Source organism: Molothrus ater, chromosome 6, assembly GCF_012460135.2.
Source record: "Molothrus ater isolate BHLD 08-10-18 breed brown headed cowbird chromosome 6, BPBGC_Mater_1.1, whole genome shotgun sequence".
NCBI lineage: Eukaryota > Metazoa > Chordata > Aves > Passeriformes > Icteridae > Molothrus > Molothrus ater.
In genome coordinates this window covers 11,078,594-11,097,144 of record NC_050483.2, presented here as the reverse complement: position 1 = coordinate 11,097,144, position 18,551 = coordinate 11,078,594, and the positions used below count along the sequence as shown (strand labels likewise).

Here is an 18,551-nt window from a genome sequence, read left to right as displayed (position 1 = left end):
TTTATTCAAATTTGAAATTCTTGTCTTGTGATTTTTTGATATCTGTTTTGGGCACATGGAACTTTAAGGGGTCTGAGACTCAGGAAGAACTAAAGATCCACATAAGGAAAATCAGATTTTGTCATGTAGGTGCCTCAATTCAGGCAGCCATAACCAAAATGAAATGGTTGTTATTGTTGTTTTTTATATTCACTGTACTTCTAGGGATGGGGAAGGGAAGCAACTTGTAAATTGTTGCTTTTGGGGAGAAAGGGAAAGCTTGTTTGTTTTGGCACTGTAAAATACTGGCTTTGGTTGTACAGTTCTGCTTAAAGTAGTATGGTTTGGTGAGCTGAGGATAAAGCTGGGAATTAGGGCTTGCTTTTCTAGTCCCACAGTAAAGGGAATAGGTCTCCCCTGCTGTGAGACCTTCCCAGATATGTGATGGGTACATCCATCTGCAGAGTGAGGTAGAAGCCCTTGCAGAAGCTGTTGTTGCCAATGCCATTGAAGAATGTGCAGCAGTTAAATATTTGGAGCTCTGGGCTTTCATTTGCACTTCCCTCTTTACCTGCAGCATGTGTTCATTGCACCAAAGTCAGGTGTATGATGAATGATTCAAAAGAAGACTTTTTTTTCATGGTTGTGGTATGTAAATAAAATACCAAAATCATCTGCCACTCCTCAGCTTTGCTGTCTTAAATATTTTGTCACCGCATGTAAGTGAATGAGAGCTACTGTCTTACTGGGAGAAAGTTTTCCCTTGGAGTATCTAAGAATTCAGGGTTTAAGTTGGCTCTAGGGAAGGCAGGTAACACCTTACTCCTTGCCAAGTCACTGAGTCTAGGTAGTAAGAGATCCTCAAGGGTTGGGGTTTTTTCTTGCAGCCGGGTGTATGAGTGACTCCTATGTCCATAGTCTGTTACAAATCAATATTGGGATTGACATAGTGCAGTGGAATTGCATTGTGTCAATTGCATTAGACCTTATCCTTGTGGCACGCAGCCAGCACTGAGAGCTAAGTGCCTTTCACTTCTGTCAACACAACTTTGTGTTGACAGCCAGCCTGATGAGAATTAGGACAACTGACAACAGTGCTCTCTGAGTTAAAAATACATTCAAAAATCCCCAACCCCGCAGCCAGCACGGCGCAGCAGAGCACTGCGAGTCTCTTCACCAGGCCTACCCAGAAAGTTGAGCGCTGCCCTTCACGGTGCTCCCCTCTGTCCCCCGCAGCCATCCAGAGCACGGTGAGCCTGCTGCGGGCGGGCAGCGCTCCTCCGCACAAGGAGGCGCGGCAGAAGCGCAAGGAGCTGCGCCAGAAGCTGCAGGCGGAGCAGGAGGAGCTGGAGCGGCAGATGAGGGAGCTGCAGGCGGCCAACGAGAACAAGCAGAAGGAGCTGGAGACCGTGCGCAAGGTGGGAGCGGAGCTGCCGGCATTCCAGCCCGGAGTTCCGTGCCTGTGGCTGGACTGGTGTCTCTGCGCTGTTCAGGCACATGGAGCAGACTCCTCCAGAGCAGCTGTGCTTGTGTCATGCCCCTGTACTGAGCAGTCTGGTGAAGAAGAGCCTGCCAGCTCTGTTGATGGTGTCTGCAGACAGGAGAAACCAATGTTTTCAGTTTTCCTTTTCTGTCAGACACATATGTCAAACATGGGGCTTTGCATGAAGATTTTCTTCTATAGTTTACCCAAGTTTTGTTATATTATTTGTATGTTTATGGGAACTCTTTTCTTCTCACAGATGAATTTTTATAATTTTTATGTTTAAAAACAAAATATGTGGCTTTTCTTACTTTTAGTGTGGAGTGTGCCTTGAGAATAGCTTAGAACCCAATATTCTAATTCAAAACCCTCCCCACTTGCTGCCTTACATTTTGGCTGCTGAGTCCCTGGTGCTAGAGCAGTACAGGTCTTCCTTTGTTTACTCTACATGTCTCCACTACCTCCCTAAATTAATGTAAGTTTTTTTCATTCCCATTTAGGACAAATCTGCATCATTGTTTGGGCTTTTCATAAATAAAACCCACCAGTTTCAGCCCTTAGAAAAAAATTCAGTGATCTTTGCAGCTATAAATATTGTGAGGACATTTAGGGCTTTAAGTCTAGAAAGTAAACAAAATTTTTAAAACCCACATTTTTTAAAGTCTTGCCATTGTCACAATTTGTGGCAAGGAGAAATTTGTCTTTTTTGAAATTAGTCTTGCACTGATAGTCCTGATGTAGGTAAGTATTACTCTGTTTGCCTTAAATGGAGTCTGACAGTGGAAAACCATTTTTAAATTTAATTTTGGCACCTGTAGTCTACCTTGTGTTTAAGATTCAGAATGCAACATAGACAATGAAGGATAGCCTATGTTACCTTCTACTGCTAAGTAATGTACCCATTAACAGAAATAATAAGGTAGGATTTCTGCATTGTTTACTTTATGGAAAAACACTTAGGGGGGAAGGCAACATGGGAGCAACCCCAAAGGAGCAGTGGGATGTTGGCAGGCTCCAGGGAGTTTCATAAAAATCACGGTTTCATAAAAATCACAGAGAGTTGTGGCCAGAAGCATCTTTTGGAGTGGGTTGGATCAAAAAGATTTTTCAAGGAAGGTGTCTTAGGCTGTGACATGAACTATTGCACTTTGCCTGGGTGGAACTAGGGAGGAGGCACATTGTTGGAGGAACTGAAAGGGTTTGATTAGTTAGAAAACTGTTCTTCAAGGAAAGGGCTTTGTAAATGCTTCAGGAAACTGGATTGTTCTGGGAAGCTCAGAGGTTGATTTGCTGCTGATGGCAGTGAGCCACCATTTATGCAGCATCTGCCAAAGTGCACTCTGGGACTGGTTTGTATTCTGGTAGCTCCTGCAGTAGAGTATTCCAAAAGAATAAATGCTATTGTCTAAAATAGATTTTTTTCATATTTTTTACTGAAATTTTGACATATGCACATTGAACAGACAGGAAGGTAAGTTCTTCCTTGTGTGAGAGCATGCACAGGACACGTGCACCCTTTTTGTTTCAATTTGAGGTCTTGCATGGGCTTTGGGGACTCTGTGCTGTCTTTGCCTGCTGGAATGGCGTGTTCCTGTTCTATTCCTCCCTCCAACACTTGTGGCTTTTCCCTGAAGTGCACAGTTCCCAGTAACCTTACCTGCTAGGAACAGCTTTGGTGGATGAAGCAGGAAGTTGCTGATACTGAGTGGACAAAGATAATTTTCTTGTTGAGCTTTCTGGCCATGGCCTGGCACCCACCCTTGCCTCTGACTCTGCATGTTCACTCTCTCAGCTCAGAATTGGCAATGTTTGTTTAATTTCAGAGTGGGGAAGGAAATCTAGAGGAGATTTCACTTAAATAGGCATCTTGGATTTGACTACAATGACATGCTTTTGAATGTCCTGGCAGAGGAAGAGTGCTGCTTCTCAAACACTGGCATCATTTAAGCCTTGCAAAGGAGAGCAGTTCTGTGCTGTGTTCTGCAACATAAACCCAGAAACCTGAACCTTCTCCTTCACTTCTTCCCATCTATTTGAGACCAGAGCGGTACTACAAGCATGTAAAAGAGTGAAAGTTGGAGCTTGGCAGTTTTAATCATTGGGGCATCTCTTTAGTTCATCTAGGTTGGTGAGGGAGCATGGTTTAAATGTGGTACCTTCAGGAGCATGACAGAATCACAGAAAGGTTTGGTTTGGAAAGGACCTTAAAGACCATCCAGTCCCAGTCCCCCTGCTGTGGGCAGAGGCACCTTCCACTACACCAGGTTGCTCCAGGGCCCATCAAACTTGGCCTTGAACACTTCCAGGGATGAAGCATCCACAGCTTCTCTGCACAGCCTGTCCCTGTGTCACCTCCTCTGGGCTTGCTCCAACAGGTCTCTGTCATCTTTATGTTGTGCGCTGCACTTGCTAAAGGTCTGTGGAAGCAATTCCCATAACCCAGCATATTTTAAAAAAAGCATCAGATAACTTTCTTAGGAAAATTTTGTGAAAGAATGGTTTTGTTTTCACTACTGGTAAAGTTTAGGCTGGTACTTGAAGATTTCTAACCTTGCAGGGATTGAAATCCTGGCAAAAGGAACAACTGTGACCATTGTCCTTATTTGTGAAATCAAGATTCAACAAAAGTAAAATAAGATGCAGGAGGTGGAAAGGTATCAGCAGCTGTTTCCCAGGCCCTAGCTAATGTTCCTCCTAATTTCAAGTGATGATTATGGACCAGGATTTTATTTACCTTACTTGGCAGTTTAGGGGATGTTAGAGGGATGATTCACAATAGCACAATCACTTATTCTAGTCAAAGTTCCTGACACTTCTGCTTTCCCATGGCAATTCAGTGCTTCTCATTTCTGTTTCTGTGTGAACTCTGTGCTTGCTGGCATGTTTTCCCTATTGGAAGTCCTATGCACTCCTGCTTGAAATGTGTTTTTTCATGATAAGTTTTCTATCCTATTGAGGTAGAGGAGGAAATACAGTGATTTCTATCATTTGAGCAAAGCAAGACTCTGAGGAAACTTGGAGATAGTCAGGTAATTGCCTTTTCATTGGTAAATTTAAAATTGTCTTGCAAACAATCAAGATAGTAAATTATATTTAAAGTCTGTGAGTAGTCTCAGACATTAAAAAACCCAAACTGGTGCCTTGATGCTTTTGAAGGCTTCTTCAGTTTTTTTAAAAACCAAAAGTTGTTAAATAAAGTTCCATTCCCTCAAAATAATTTAGTTTTGACAAATTGTTTTCTTCCTTCTTTTCTTCCCCCTACCCCCCACCCTTCTCTTTCAGCAACTGGAAGCAGCAGCTGCTCGTGCTGCTGAGGAGGAGAAGAAAAGGCTTCAGACTCAAGTTGAGTTACAAGATCGCTTCAGTCTGGAGCTGGAGAGAGAAAAAATGGTGAGAAGTGCAACGAGGGGTTCTGCTGCTATTCCACATAGGGAGCATGTGTTCAGCAAGGGCTTCCCTCACAGGCAGCCACTGAAAGGATTCCACAGGTTTTGCAGGAGCCTGGAGAATGGAATCTATGTTGCGTTTATTTGAGATGGAGGATTAAAATATTTTTACCGGTGAATTCAAATAGTGGAACAGCTTGGTTACAATTTGTCCAGCATTCAAGGTTTAAATATGACTGGAAAATTGGGAAAAAAAATAGACTGTTTGGAGGACAAATGCAGACTGAAGTTCCCCTTGCAGTTTTCAGAGATGGAGAACCTGAGGCCAGTACTTGCTGTATGAATAAGCAAAATGCATTTTATGTGTTCCTAGAACAGCTTTTTTATGCTGTGTGTTCTTTTACAATTATACACACACATAAACATAAAAAATAAATAAGTATTGCTGCTTTACAATACTGTTACTATTCAGCTACACTGAAGACTCCCCAAAGAGCTGATTTTCAGTCTTCAGGGGCTGTGATAGGTTGTTCTGTTAATTGGGGAAAAGAAGTAGAAAAAGTGATGTGATGGGACATCTCAGGACATTAATGCACACAGTGCTGCTTTATGGGCTGAGCATGAATTCCTGAATACAATCCCTTTCTGGGTCACTGGGATTTGGGTCAGCTGAGGGGAGCAGCCTGCAGACCAATGGGGCAGGACATTCCACCCCCCTTTATCCATACTGTGCCATCATCCAGAGACAGAAGTGTGAGATACACTGCTGCCAAGGGGAGAATGAAAACAGTGCCCTTAAAGCAGCCTGACCTTCATGTCTGGCCTCTCTACAACCTTTCTCTTCCTTCAGTTGTGTATGTGTAAACTAAGCGACAAGATCAGGCTGACTGAAATTAGGTTTGAACCCCTGTAGAAATCCTGTGCTGCAGGAAGTAGGTCAATATAAGTAGCCCGTGTTATTATTTATTTTTTTAAATGCTCTTAGTTCCACATCTGCAGATCTAGCCTCAATTTTATCAGTTCTGCTCTGCAGTCAGCAGGAAGAGGTTTGTCTCTGGAAACATGGCCTGAGGGAAAGCTGGCAATTCCTTTAAAAATTGGAAACCTGAGTTGAATGGTAGCTTATGTGTCCCAAATTTGTGCTGCTAGGTAAGACAAAAAATGGAAGAGCAGGTTGCTCAGAAATCATCTGAACTGGAACAGTATTTACAAAGAGTACGTGAACTGGAAGAAATGTACAAACAGCTCCAGGAGGCACTGGAGGATGAGAAACAGGCACGTCAGGATGAAGAGACCTGTGAGGAAACTTCAGGCCAGGTATGGCTTTGACTAGGTGGAAAAGTGTTTCAGTCCCCCCTGCCAACAGTGGGTACCTGTGCCCTGCTACTAATGACTGCTTGCCTCTTGGAATGGGGAACTATCTTCAAGTCTAAACACAGCACAGATTTTATTTTTCCTTAAGATATGAAGGCTGCAGCTGCTGTTCATGATTTTTAAAATATGTCTGATTAGCCTTTAGCAGAGGGCAAGCTCAGCAGTTTTGGAAAAGCAGGTGCAGTTATTTTTCCATCAGGTGTTGTGCATGTCAGCATGTGAAAAACTGAGATCACTCTGTACAGGTTTTTCAGCTGTTTATTTTATAAAGGAGTATCTGTAAAAAGAATTTTCTGCTGTATTTTATCACAGGTTTAAACTGTAAGGATAAAGGGTTAAATTTCCTCTTACAGTGGCTTTGTGGAGTGTGGTTTTTTTCTTCATATACTCAGTCCTCCTAAGACAATGAAGATAACTTATGCATGCCTGTTTCTTCTGGGGCTCTGTGTTGTGTATTTGCATTATTGACTACATTTTCTGAATAGCCCTTTGTAACAGTCAGACTGCTTGCACTGCTGGCATGACACTGAAGGCAAGCCAACAAACAATAACTTTTCCCCTGCTTCCCAAGCTTTTTTAAAAACAATATTTTCTTTCCTTCTTGAAAAAAAAAAAAAGAGGAAAGAAAAAATTAATTAATTTGGGTTCCCTGCATGGATACGACTTATGTGAAAAGTGCAGTTAACATCACAATCCCCATTGCAGGTTGCTGGAAGAGGAGACAGCAAAGAGAGCTGAACTGGAAAAATGGCATTTGCAGCAGCAACAGACCATTCAGATGACAGAAGCAGAGAAGCAAGAGCTGGAAAACCAGAGAATGATGAAGGAACAGGCTCTTCAAGTGGCCATGGAGCAACTGAAACAACTTGAGTTGGAAAGGAAGGAGGCCCTTGAGCAGTATGAGGTGAGCTGCTCTGGTCATCAACCTCTCATCCTTAGCAACAGATTGAATTTGAAGTTCTTCAATATTATGCTTCTTTAAGGGTTATGGCACAAAAGTTGTAAGAGGTAGGACAGTTGGGTTGGTTGTGTTTTTGTTTTTGTTGGTTTTTTTTCTAGTTTTTACTCAGTTTCTAGACCAGTATCTACATTTGAAGAAGAGGACCTGTTTCAGGACACACCTCTGAACCTCTTTTATTTATTTTTGTCACAATTTGCATGCAGGCCAGCTCAGTCACATCCTGAAATACTCTGTGTACATTTGTCTTGTACTGCAGTCTCACTTCATGTGCAGTCCCACTGCTGCCATAACTGGGTGCATTTTGCTTCTGATGTAGTAATTCTTGCAGTGTTCTGATGATGTTATGGCACTGTATTGTCTTCTACAGAGGAAAAGTCAATGTGTTACTGTAGGCACCTACTCCTCAACAATGTATTTAGCACTGAATGGAAGTTAAGGATAGGTAGGAGATAGTCAGATACATTAGCTCAGATTCTCAGTGTGCAGCAGAGCCTCGTGTCCCAAAAGCCAGGCCTGCTCTCTGCTCTACTGAGTGCTTTTGGGGAAGGTCAGTAACTGTTCATGGAAGAAATAAGAGCCAGAATCCAGCAAGTACAGAGGCTGAAGCGCTGCAGACTTTCCAGGGCTAGAGAGGTGTTGATCCTGCATTTATTTAGGTCAGGAAAGAAAGCCTGGCTGGGTTTGTGTTTAGCAGGGGAGGGTGTTTATGGGGTGAGCTCTGAAGGACAAGCCTGTCTCGCCTGGCACAGGGCATGAATGCTGCACTCACTGCAAGCAAGGGCCCAGCTGGGGTAGCTGTGGCCACTTTACAACTTCCCAGGGTGGTGTTACATCTCACATCATCACAAGATTGCTTCTGGCCAGTACTTGGCTCTTTTTTAGGTGACATCTCAGGCTTTTTGTATGGGAAGCATCATTTACTACTCCAAAGGAATTGCTGAGTAGAGTAGACATATAAAACCACAAAAAAAAAATCCACAAAACAATTATTTTAGAAATAATTAAACGTAAATTCTAGCCTTCCATTTGGAATTGTCCAAAAAACCAGTCTAGGCTGAAGAATGAAGACTAGATTCATTACACAGCTACACAATATTGTAAAACCTTGTTATTTTAGGATTCTGGTTTGTCACCTTTTTTTTTTTTTTTGGAGTTTGGTGGTGACTAAATTACTTAGGATGCTTCCACATTAAACAGAGAGCTGGGGGAATAAGCATGGTTCTGGCTGTTGGTTTAAAAGGTGTTGTATCTTTATATAAAAGCAGAGTAAAGCTGTTGTTTTCAAGTGGGCTCTGTCTTATTTCAGGAGGTTAAGAAGAAGTTGGAAACAGCAGCTAACAACACCAAGAGTTGGAAAGATAAAGTAGCTCATCATGAGGGATTGATTCGACTAATAGAGCCAGGTGAGTTATCAACAGAAGAGTTACAAAAATATGTATTTATTCTGTCTCATGCACTTACATCACTTGGTGGCTTACTGAAGTCTGCCTTTTCCTATAGTTTACTGGTTCACAGCAGCCTATAAATATCACCCTTGGTGAGAACTGCTGATGGGGGCTTCCAAGTCTTTCCCTCTATTTGCCCTACTATAATGATTTTATTATCAATATTGTTTGTTTCTTTTATGTTTAAAACAAAGCAAGGATCAGCCTGAACACTGCATTGTGGGAGTGTGATGTCCCTGTCAGAACTGCCTGTCTCAGGTCTTGCTCTCCATCTTCCAGGCTCCAAGAATCCTCACTTAATCACAAACTGGGGCCCGGCTGCCTTCACTGAAGCTGAACTGGAGCAGAGACAAAGGAGCTGGAAAGGGAAGAAAGCCACTTCAGAGTGACAGTGGCAGCTGACACGTGGCCCAGAACAGGAGCCCACCTCCCTCGTCCTGCTTTGCACAGAGCAGCCTCTTGCTTACAAAGTTTAGTTTGCTCAGCAGGTTGGGCCTCTCTGCTCATGAAATGCTGTTTGCCAGGCTGGAGGGTCTGCTCAGAGCTCAGCCATTCCAGTGGGTGGAGTCTGACAGGACACGCTGTTTTCCCTCACGTTTCCAAGACTTTGCAACTGAAAGTTTGTATTGAAATGTAGCTTGTGACAGAGTTGTTCCTATAGTAGCTTGTAACAATCTGACAGCAGCTAACCAGTCAGGCAGCATCACTTTCATTCCAGAAGGTCAGGGAAGCAGTTGTTCTGCTGGTTCAGTTTAGTATCATTTCAACCCAGGGTAAATCAGTCCTGGAGGTTGTGTCTAACTCTGAGATGGAGCATTACCTTTCCTTCCTCCTTTTACTTTTGCTGTCCCTCTGTTGCTCTCTGCACAGTGCTTGGTGCTCAGACACATTCCCTTGGCAAGGGGGGGCTGCCATCAGTGGGTGCCTGCTGCCTGCTTGGATTTGGTGTCCTATTTCCCTATCTTTGCAGGAATCCAAACAAAAGAACTGGAGATAGGCATGTAGAAAACACTGCTGCAAGACATTTGGAAAAAGTAGTCGCGCAAGACTGTTTCTGTACTGTCTCATACTTGAGAAGTGCTAAATAAAGCCTTGAGAATTCTCTTCATAGTATAAAAGATGAAGCTTTGGCTCACAGATTTCTGAAACAGATCAGTGGAAGGTGGTAGCACACACAGGGCAAATAGCCTCCATGTCAAGGCTGTGTTTGTGCAAGCAATCTGATTATAGCATCCCACCATTTTTAGATGGAGCACTGTCTTACTTTTAATTGGAGGCCAGATTAAAAAAAATGTAAGAAGAAATGTTTTTTTAAATAAAAGTGATAAATGTGTAGTGATACTGCTTTAGGAAAAAAAAAAAAAGTAATTCCTGTCAATAAAATAACTTCAGTCTTTCTAGTACCAAGGCTTCCCAAAGAGGCTGCTGTTGTGCCTTACTGTTCTCTCCTGGGACAAAGCCAGTTATTTCTGTTTCTGTAGGGAAAAGGAACAAGGCTGTGACTTTGCTTTGCAGATCTCCCACACCAGCATTGCTCAGTAAAGCAGGATTCCTGCCAAGTTGTACAGACATTTTGAGATGCCCCCTCGAGAAGCAGGTGCCCACTGGTGTGGCTTGTGAGCAGCTTTGACTGTAGCCTGGCCATCCATCCCTCACCTGCTTGTTAGTTCAGCTACATGTTAAATTATTTGTAGTAAATAAGAAGTGAATTTTTCAGGAGGATAAGCAGTGCCTTGCTGCGCAGCACTGTGATACTTGGGTCTTGGAAGAGCAGAAGCTGTACAGAAGTGGTGTCCAGATTTGGAAGTCATAAATAGTATTTTATTTGCCTATTAACTAAGACTCACTCAAATACTGAATCTTTCAGACATTTATTCTCTGGTTGTATTTTTGTACTAATTGAAATCTTTAATGTTTCAGTAAATGGAGTGCTGATTAGAATGGCAGGAAAATCCAGGATCTTCCTATTTATACTCACTGTACAGGAAAACAGTAGTTCCTTAAACTTGATAACAGTGCATTTTTAAAATTGATCACATTTACAGAAGCAATGTGAATAAAAAACCCACCCACCTGTAATAGAGTTACTAATGTACACAAGGTTAAACTTTACTAAGGGAGCTGGAACAGTATTTGTAACTACCAAACGTCTTAGGTGGAGAGCAGAAGGGGTATTGGGGCTAAACTTGTTTAATTTTTCTAACAGTCTTTATTTTGGACAATGTTTTTTTTCAGAACAACAAATGCTGCATGTTTTCGTATTTTTTACTGTTCTTTAGAAATGGCTGTTTAATAAAGTAATATAAAGTCATTTACATTTTGGAATTAATGGATGTCTTATTGCCTGGGTTTCTTTTGGCCTGTTGGAATTCAAAATCCAGTGACTGTTGTGTGGAGGAAGTTTAGTGGTCGGATCAATGGGATGTTAAAGGCATAATAAAGGCAGTGGTCGCAGGATAACACAAACAGCCTTTGTTTTAGCAGCGCTCCTGCTCTCAAATGTTCATATTCAGTACTCCTTGCTGCAGGATGGGGCAAGGGCAGAGCAGGCTCAGCAGGGAGCTGTTGGGGCAGACACACAGCAGCCCCTCACAATGTGTCAGCCCTATCTGTCTGTCTGTCTGTCTGTCTGGCAGAAGAGGAAATGAGATAACGTTCCTTTTAGTTTAGTCGTTTCTGCTTGCTCTGGCAAATTAAAAAGCTTTGTGTGAAGCCTTGCTCAGTAAAGCTGGGGGGTGTGGTTGGTTTAAAAATTAAACTATTTGCATGCCGAGCAAAAATACCACTTGAGAATGAGCCCCTTAGAGCGGCACTGAGCAGCATCCCAAGGGAGCACAGAGCCGTGAGTCACCGCCGGGCATGGAAATCTGCATCCCGCTGTGCCGGCATCCCGTGGGGCCGTGGAACTGCCCTGCTGTTCCCACAAAGCCACGAGCCTGCTCCTGGTCAGGATATCCCGCTGAACTCTGGGATTAGGGATGCCACTGCTCTGCCCAAGAAGCCCTAACTACGCCTCAGGCTTACACAGAGGCCAGGGGAAAGCTGTGCACTGCAGGGCTCAGCCCACTTGTTTCTGTCTGCCAGACTGAGGTTTCATTTACCTGCTGCTGCTGGAGCAGTCCTGCAAACCACAACCCCAGTACCGTGCTGTTTCCCTCTACAAACAGGATGGGGTTTGGTTTAGGGTTTTTGTTTTTGTTTTCTTTTCCCTGGGACCATTTTATGGAGCTGATTTATGAGCCGTGCTCACTGGATCACACATTCCCAAACTGTAACAGGCTGGCTTCCAGCAGCTCATGTTACTCCTGTTTCACTGTCCTGCATGAGCAGCCACAAAAGCAAAGCCTCTGCGGGGCAAGGAACAGTGTCTTGGGACAGAATCTGTACCCTGGGAAGGTGGGGAATTGGAAGCAGGTGATCATTAGAGTCAAAAGAAGCACCTGTTTGGCCCTGTTAATGGCAGAGAGATTGGAAGCAGGTGATCATTGAGGTCCCTTCCAGCCCTAGCTATCCTGTGATGCTGTGTCTCAGTCATGCAGGACACCTGGAATGGGAGCTCCACCATCCCTCTCAGTGAAAGCGAACGGAGAAGAACTGCTCTGATTTTTATCTCAAATATGTGAAGCAGTTTGTAAACAATTTCTGAGCAAACCGGTGCAGGGCCAGGAAGGGGATATCCACAAGGCCTTTCAGCTGCTTTGGGGTGAGAGGCCATGATTTGTTCCGAAAGGAAGGGGTGCTGAAGGGCGGCAGGTGTGCTGTACACTTGTCCTCTGAGAATGGCAAATTCCTTTCACACTTAACAAGATTTTTAGGGGCTTTCCTAGTCTCGTGACTTGAGAATTGTGTCTCTCTCTGCCTTTGTTTTGGTTTTTTTTGTATTTTTGTTGTCTGGGGGTTCTTTGTTTGGTTGATTTTTGGGTTTTTTTGTTTGTTTAACAAATCTTTTGGGGTCACCGTGGCAGCCTCCGCGCCCCCCGCCCGGCTGCCCGCGCCGGGACACCGAGCTGGGGACAGCGGGAGCGCTCCGGGCCGGCCCCGGGGCTGCCTCATCGCCGGGCTCCGGCTGCCACCTCGTGGTGAACCAGCCCAGCGTCCCTCGACCGTGATCCCGCGGTGTTGCCGGCCGTGGCGGTGTCCCGGGACAGCCGCCCTGCCGCTCCTGCCCTGCCCGGGAAAAGCGCCGCGGCTGCGGCACCGCCACCGCCTCCCCGCCCTGGCCACCGCAGCCCTGCCCCTGCTCCAGGAGCCCGGGCTGTTCCTAGCTCAGTGTGCCCACAGACGTCCCGTCAGCCTGGGAAAAATGGATTTTTGTTGTTGTTGTTGTTACCACGGGGCTGTGAGCTAATTCAGACATATTTTCCGAACAAACCGCGGCGCACCGCAGGAGGACAATGTGCGCAGTGGGATACAGCATCCCGCAATCTCGCATCTGCAGGCGCAGCTCGGGCTGCCGTGCGGCTTCCCTAAAAGCAGAACAAGGAAACACGTGAGAGGGAGGCTCCTTCCCTGCACACAGCCTTTGCCCAGGTGCTGTGTGCGCGCCCCGAGGCTGCAGGAGCGGGGCCGAGCCGAGGACGTGCTCAGCATCACGTACTCCTCTTTTTGGGAGCAGGACTCGGGCTCGCCCCTTCCAGCCACGAACGGGGTGGGCGTGTGTGAGGAGAGGACATCAGCTCATGTGGCCATGAGGGCCAAAATAAAATAAAATATAATAATAAATGCAAAATAAATTATATTATGTATATATATATATATAGATACATGTAAAATAAATAAATGATATACATATATAATATAAACACATTATAAATATAGATATATTAAAAATTAAATAAATTATATATACATATATATGATTATAAAATAAAATGCAAACAGAAACTTTGTGACACAATTTAGACACACTACTGTGGCTTCCACACACTTACTCTCGCTGTGAACTCCAGCTACCTGGAAAATGGCAGGATTCAAAATTGCAGAAAAGCACTGCCTTATGGACTGGCTTCCTGGGTGTGAAAAATGCATGTATTTTATGATTGGCTTTTCGCAAATATTAAAATGAATATTATATGTGTTGTGTTAGAAAGTAATGCTGTATTAATTCTCTTAAGTACTGTGTTAAATAGAGTTTTAGGTTATAAAAATTGTTAAAATAGAAACAATGCTATGTAGGATACTTTTCTAGAAAAGACTCGCAGCGAGATAGCAGCCACAGGACACCTAAATCTTTCAGAGAAGAAGAATTTATGGCCCTCTTATCAGAAGAAACCAACTTCTTCCCGCCTCGAAGGTGCTGTTAGGATTTGGAGGAAGAAGTTGACGATTACTAGACAGAATTCTCTGTTTGAATGGAATTTATGCATCATGTATCAAGTGTATGAATATGCAACAGGCTATTGTTTTTAAGGGTTAATCCTTTGGGCTTGTGCTGCCCAGAAAAAGGTACCCAGATGTCCGTAACTCTTTGTCTCTATTGTCTCATATTGTCCTAATTCAACTTGTCCAAATTATTATTACTCTAATTGTATTACTATTTTTATAACCATTTTATTACTATTAAACTTTTAAAATTTTGAAAACAAGTGATTGGCGTTTTTAACACTGGGTGTGCCAAAAGTACCATCCTTCAAAAAAAGGGAAAGGCCAGTGGTTGTTTTAACACATAAGATGAAATGATGTTTGGGAAATGTAGCTGCATCTCACCTCCAGCAGAAATTAAAATTGGAAGGGTATGATGCAAAACAGTTAAACGTTCTGAAAGGCCTTGAGAGGGAGATTTAATGAGGTAGTTTTTAACACCTGTGTGCACAGCCCTGGAAGAACCACTTGACAAGAGCCCTTCTCTTGCTTTTTTTCTCATATTTTAACCTAATTGCCAGAGGAAATGTAAAAGGATATGAGCAGCAGGGTCAGAGGAAAGTCCATGGCAGACTGGACAGAATATTGATACCAAGGAAAAAAGAAATCACAATCTCCAGCACAAATGCACTCACTTTCCTCCATAGGCCTTTACTGAGTAGGCTATCAATCCCTTAGTGAATAAAACCACAAAAAAACCCCTTTCTACGCTACTCAGCGTGCTCACAGCTCACATCACTCTTCTGCCCACCAAAGGGCCTTGATCTGGCACCAGCTTTGCACACAGTTGTTAAAGTAATTGCTAATTAATAGAGGTGCTTGCTGTGGCTGCAGCACACCAAGGCCTTTAACAGGATCCAGGCACAACAATGTCCTCATGCAAACACTCACCTGCTGTCACTCCTGTTGTTACACTATTTCTGAGCACACCTCGATATCTCAGATGGGATTGAGAGATCAGGCATAGACATGAGACAGTTTCAAAAGCAGCCTGGACTTGGTGTTGACACAAATTAGCTGTTTCAAATTAGCCTGCCCCAGCATGGAGATTTCTCAACCATGACTCAAGGTACAAGTGCTGGGGACATGCAGGTCCTCTGGGGTGGTGGTTCTTCAGCCCTGAGTGAAAAAAGAAAAAGAAGCAAAACAAACCACACTTAAAAAAACTTATTTATGGTCACACATTGCTTAGACGTTTTCAGAAAGTGCCTCTCACGCTGGGGCTGATTTTTTCCATTTGGAGCAGTGCAAGGTTGTGCTCTCTAAACCACTTCCTTTGCCAGTGATGCTTTGGGCCATTTACTCTCCCCAAACCATGAAGACAGCCACCACATCTCTCTGTGAGGGTGAAACATGCCCCATTTCCAGCCAGGCTTTCCTCCCTGCCAGAAAGATGTGTGTGGCCATGCTTATTCCCAGACAAGAGGTGGGAAATGATGGGAGCAGGGTGCAGCCTGCTCACACCCCCAAAAGCTGAGTGTTGTGGCACTGCTCCCTGGGGGGATGGAGGTGGCACCTTCTGTGTTTGCTGGTTTGCTTTAGCATGGCCATTGCCTGCCTGTGAGGGCTGCACGATGTCCAGGAGATGGCTTGCCCAAAATAACCAGCACAGGACAGCTGGGCATGGCCCCTGTGGTGAAGGAGAGCCGCCTGCCCGTGCTCCAGCACAGGCTCCTCGCTGCCACCATTACAGATGGCAAGTGCCCAGCCTGCAGTGGCCCTCAGCCACCTCCAGCCAGCAAATCCTTCCTGCCAGCAGCAGAAAATCCAGAGGGTGCATTCCTTGAAATCATACTTCAAGGAATGGAGCAGGCATGGGGTACAAGAACCAGTCAGAGGGGAAGGGACCAGGAAACTCCACCATGTGCTGGGTACCCATGCTGGGCCAGGCTGCTGTGCCCTGGGTGCAGAGCAGGGACCAGCCCTGCCCAGCTCCAGGGCAGCTCTGTCTCTGCCCCTCGCCCTGCTCGGACCAGTCCCTGCCCCTGGTGTCCCTGGGGCTGCCAGCAAAGCCCAGGTGCTGTGTGCTGCACTCGGGATGGCGCTGAGAGCTCCCGGCTGAGGCCGAGCCGGGCCAACCCGGGCCGGGCCTGCTGAGCCCACAGCACCTCCAGGGGAGCGGAGCTGCACAGCCACTCGCTGCTCTTCCAGTTTTCCATTCTTTTCTCATTTTCATGGAGCCCCAAGTCCCTACGTGCCGAAGCAGGGTGAGAAGACTGACACGATTTTTCCAAAGCCCCCGGCGAGCCGTGGGACCCGCAGCCCAGGGCTCCGCCAGCTCCTGCCCCGGCAGGCCGGCCAGGCAGCGGCAGCTGCTCCCCCAGAGACGGGGAGAACAATAAGGAATACCAGATCTGCCGCAGGAATGCGGGAGATACCGTGGCGGGGGGCCCTGGGAGTCTGGGCAGAGCTTGCTCACGGCTTGGCCGCAGCCCAGGGGATGGCACTCAGGCCGCGCTGTCGCCGGCCGCGGTGGCGGGGGATGCGCGGGGGATACGCGGGGGATGCTTGGGGGATTCTCGGGGGATGCTCGGGGGATGCTCGGGGGATATGCGGGGGATGCTCAGGGGATTCTCGGGGGATACGCGGGGGATTCTCGGGGGATGCTCGGGGGATGCTCGGGGGATATGCGGGGGATGCTCAGGGGATTCTCGGGGGATGCTCGGGGGATACGCGGGGGATGCTCGGGGGATGCTCGGGGGATACGCGGGGGATGCTCGGGGGATTCTTGGGGGATACGCGGGGCATACGCGGGGGATTCTCGGGGGATTCTCGGGGGATGCGCGGGGGATTCTCGGGGGATGCGGCACCCCCCCGGGCGCCGGACAGCAGATGGCAGCCGGACACCGCCGCACGGCCCCGCAGAGCCCGGGGAGCAGGGCCCTGCCCGGCAGGCTCCTAATGAATCACATGTGCGGATCCCGCCCGGGGAGGCAGAGCCGGGGATGCGGCACCGCCGGGGTTTCACCGCGGGCCGGCCCCACGCTCCGGGCCGCGTCACCCGTGTACGTGCAGCACCACAGCGCTGCTGCCTCGCCGCAAACCCACACCCGACAGCGGCCAAAAGCTCTGCCCGGGGCTGCGCCGGCCTCCGGGGGAAGGAGGGAGAGGAGCGGGCAGATGCTGACCGGGCCTGTCAGCGCAGCTGGGCACCGCAGCCCCGGGAGTCACCCAAAGCCGGGCGGCCGCGGTGCCCCCTCGCTCCTGGGGACACGCTGGGCACCCCGAGCTGCTCGGGGGACCGACAGCAGGGTCTGCACCCGCCGCTGCCAAGGCCTGACACGCCAATTAGGGAGTCATTACTCTGTTGAGTAACATTTTCCCTCAATGACTTAGGAACTTTAACCCAATTTTGAAATGTAGGGGAGGCTAAGTTGGATTACCTTAGCTCAACTGCTCGTGTCATAAGCCCTTGAGAAGGGGGACTGGAGGGTTTTTTCCTCCAGAAACCTTTTGTTGCCTCAAAAAATCCTTGTTTTTTTTCTTAGCTCAGACACCAAGAGGGGGAGTTTTCAGCTTCCAAAAATAAATCAAAGACACCACGATGCCTGCAGGGTATTTGTTTCTCCATAGGAACGTGAACCTGGTGGTTTAGTTTAAGGGAGGCTAAGCTAACTCTCACATTTTCTACATTCCTCTTTTTCCTGATAGATCAAGATCGACAGGTTTGAACTGTTGTTTTAATGAAAACCTACTACTCCTGAGAGGGTTTCCTGTTTTAGAAAGATGATCTTTCAGAGCTACAAAATTCCAAACAATTTGACTTGCTATCACCTTCGTCAGGTCCCTTAACCTCCTTGTGCCTCTGCTGGGCACTGATGAAAGATGGGTGATCTTTACCTATTAAAAAAGCACACAGACATCTGCAAAACAGTTAACTGTCCCCGAAAGGAGGGCTCTTTAAGTGATACTCTGAACCTGTGTTCACCAGGTGCAAAGCAGAGATTGCTGAGTGAGGCCTGGAAAACACCACTTATACCAGGGCACGGCCAGAGCTCTGTGGCACCAGCCCCTTGCAGTGCCACCTCCAGCTCCTCCACCTTTATTCCTGATCCCTGGCAGCCAGAAAATCTCTTGGGTATCAACCACAAATTGAAGCAGCCTTTAGCCTCTAATTAACTGGACTCAAATCACCATTCAGCTACCCCCAAAGTTTCATGGAAATTAGGCCAGCTCTCTCGCCAAGCCCTCTTTTGTCATCTCTCATTCAAGCTGCTGAATCAATTCCAGGTAGGTTTTCCCCTCCCCTGTGCATGTGGAGCCCTGACAACATGCTGGGGTAAATCTAAACACGGCCAACCTCAACAATGCATCTCTGGAGAGTTTTCAAAGCTTAAGCTCTGCATCTCAGAGCAAGTTTGGGGGTAGATGCAAATCCCTTGTTGAAGGTTCAAGTGTTTGTTTTAAAGTCACAAGTACGACAGGACTCCCTGAATAAATTTTTGTCCAGGAAACTGAACTTCAGATCCCAGTTTTGCTAATTCTGCAATTCAAAATGTTTTCTTTCCTGGTTTTTTTTCCCTTGACTTTTAGAGGCAATTAGGATTTTCCAACTGTTCTAA

The 18,551-nt window shown here is 46.2% G+C and overlaps 1 protein-coding gene across 1 annotated transcript in view; it reads left to right on the top strand.

Annotated features, from left to right (window-relative positions):
* SWAP70 (switching B cell complex subunit SWAP70) overlaps nt 1-10,943 on the top strand; it is a 36,147-nt gene extending 25,204 nt beyond the window's left edge. The window contains 7 exon segments of the mRNA XM_036384051.2: nt 1,216-1,397; nt 4,745-4,852; nt 5,998-6,144; nt 6,146-6,165; nt 6,928-7,126; nt 8,490-8,586; nt 8,908-10,943. Coding sequence (XP_036239944.1) covers nt 1,216-1,397; nt 4,745-4,852; nt 5,998-6,144; nt 6,146-6,165; nt 6,928-7,126; nt 8,490-8,586; nt 8,908-9,017 — 863 coding nt within the window. The 3' untranslated portion in view covers nt 9,018-10,943.
* Nucleotides 10,944-18,551: the final 7,608 nt, after the last annotated feature.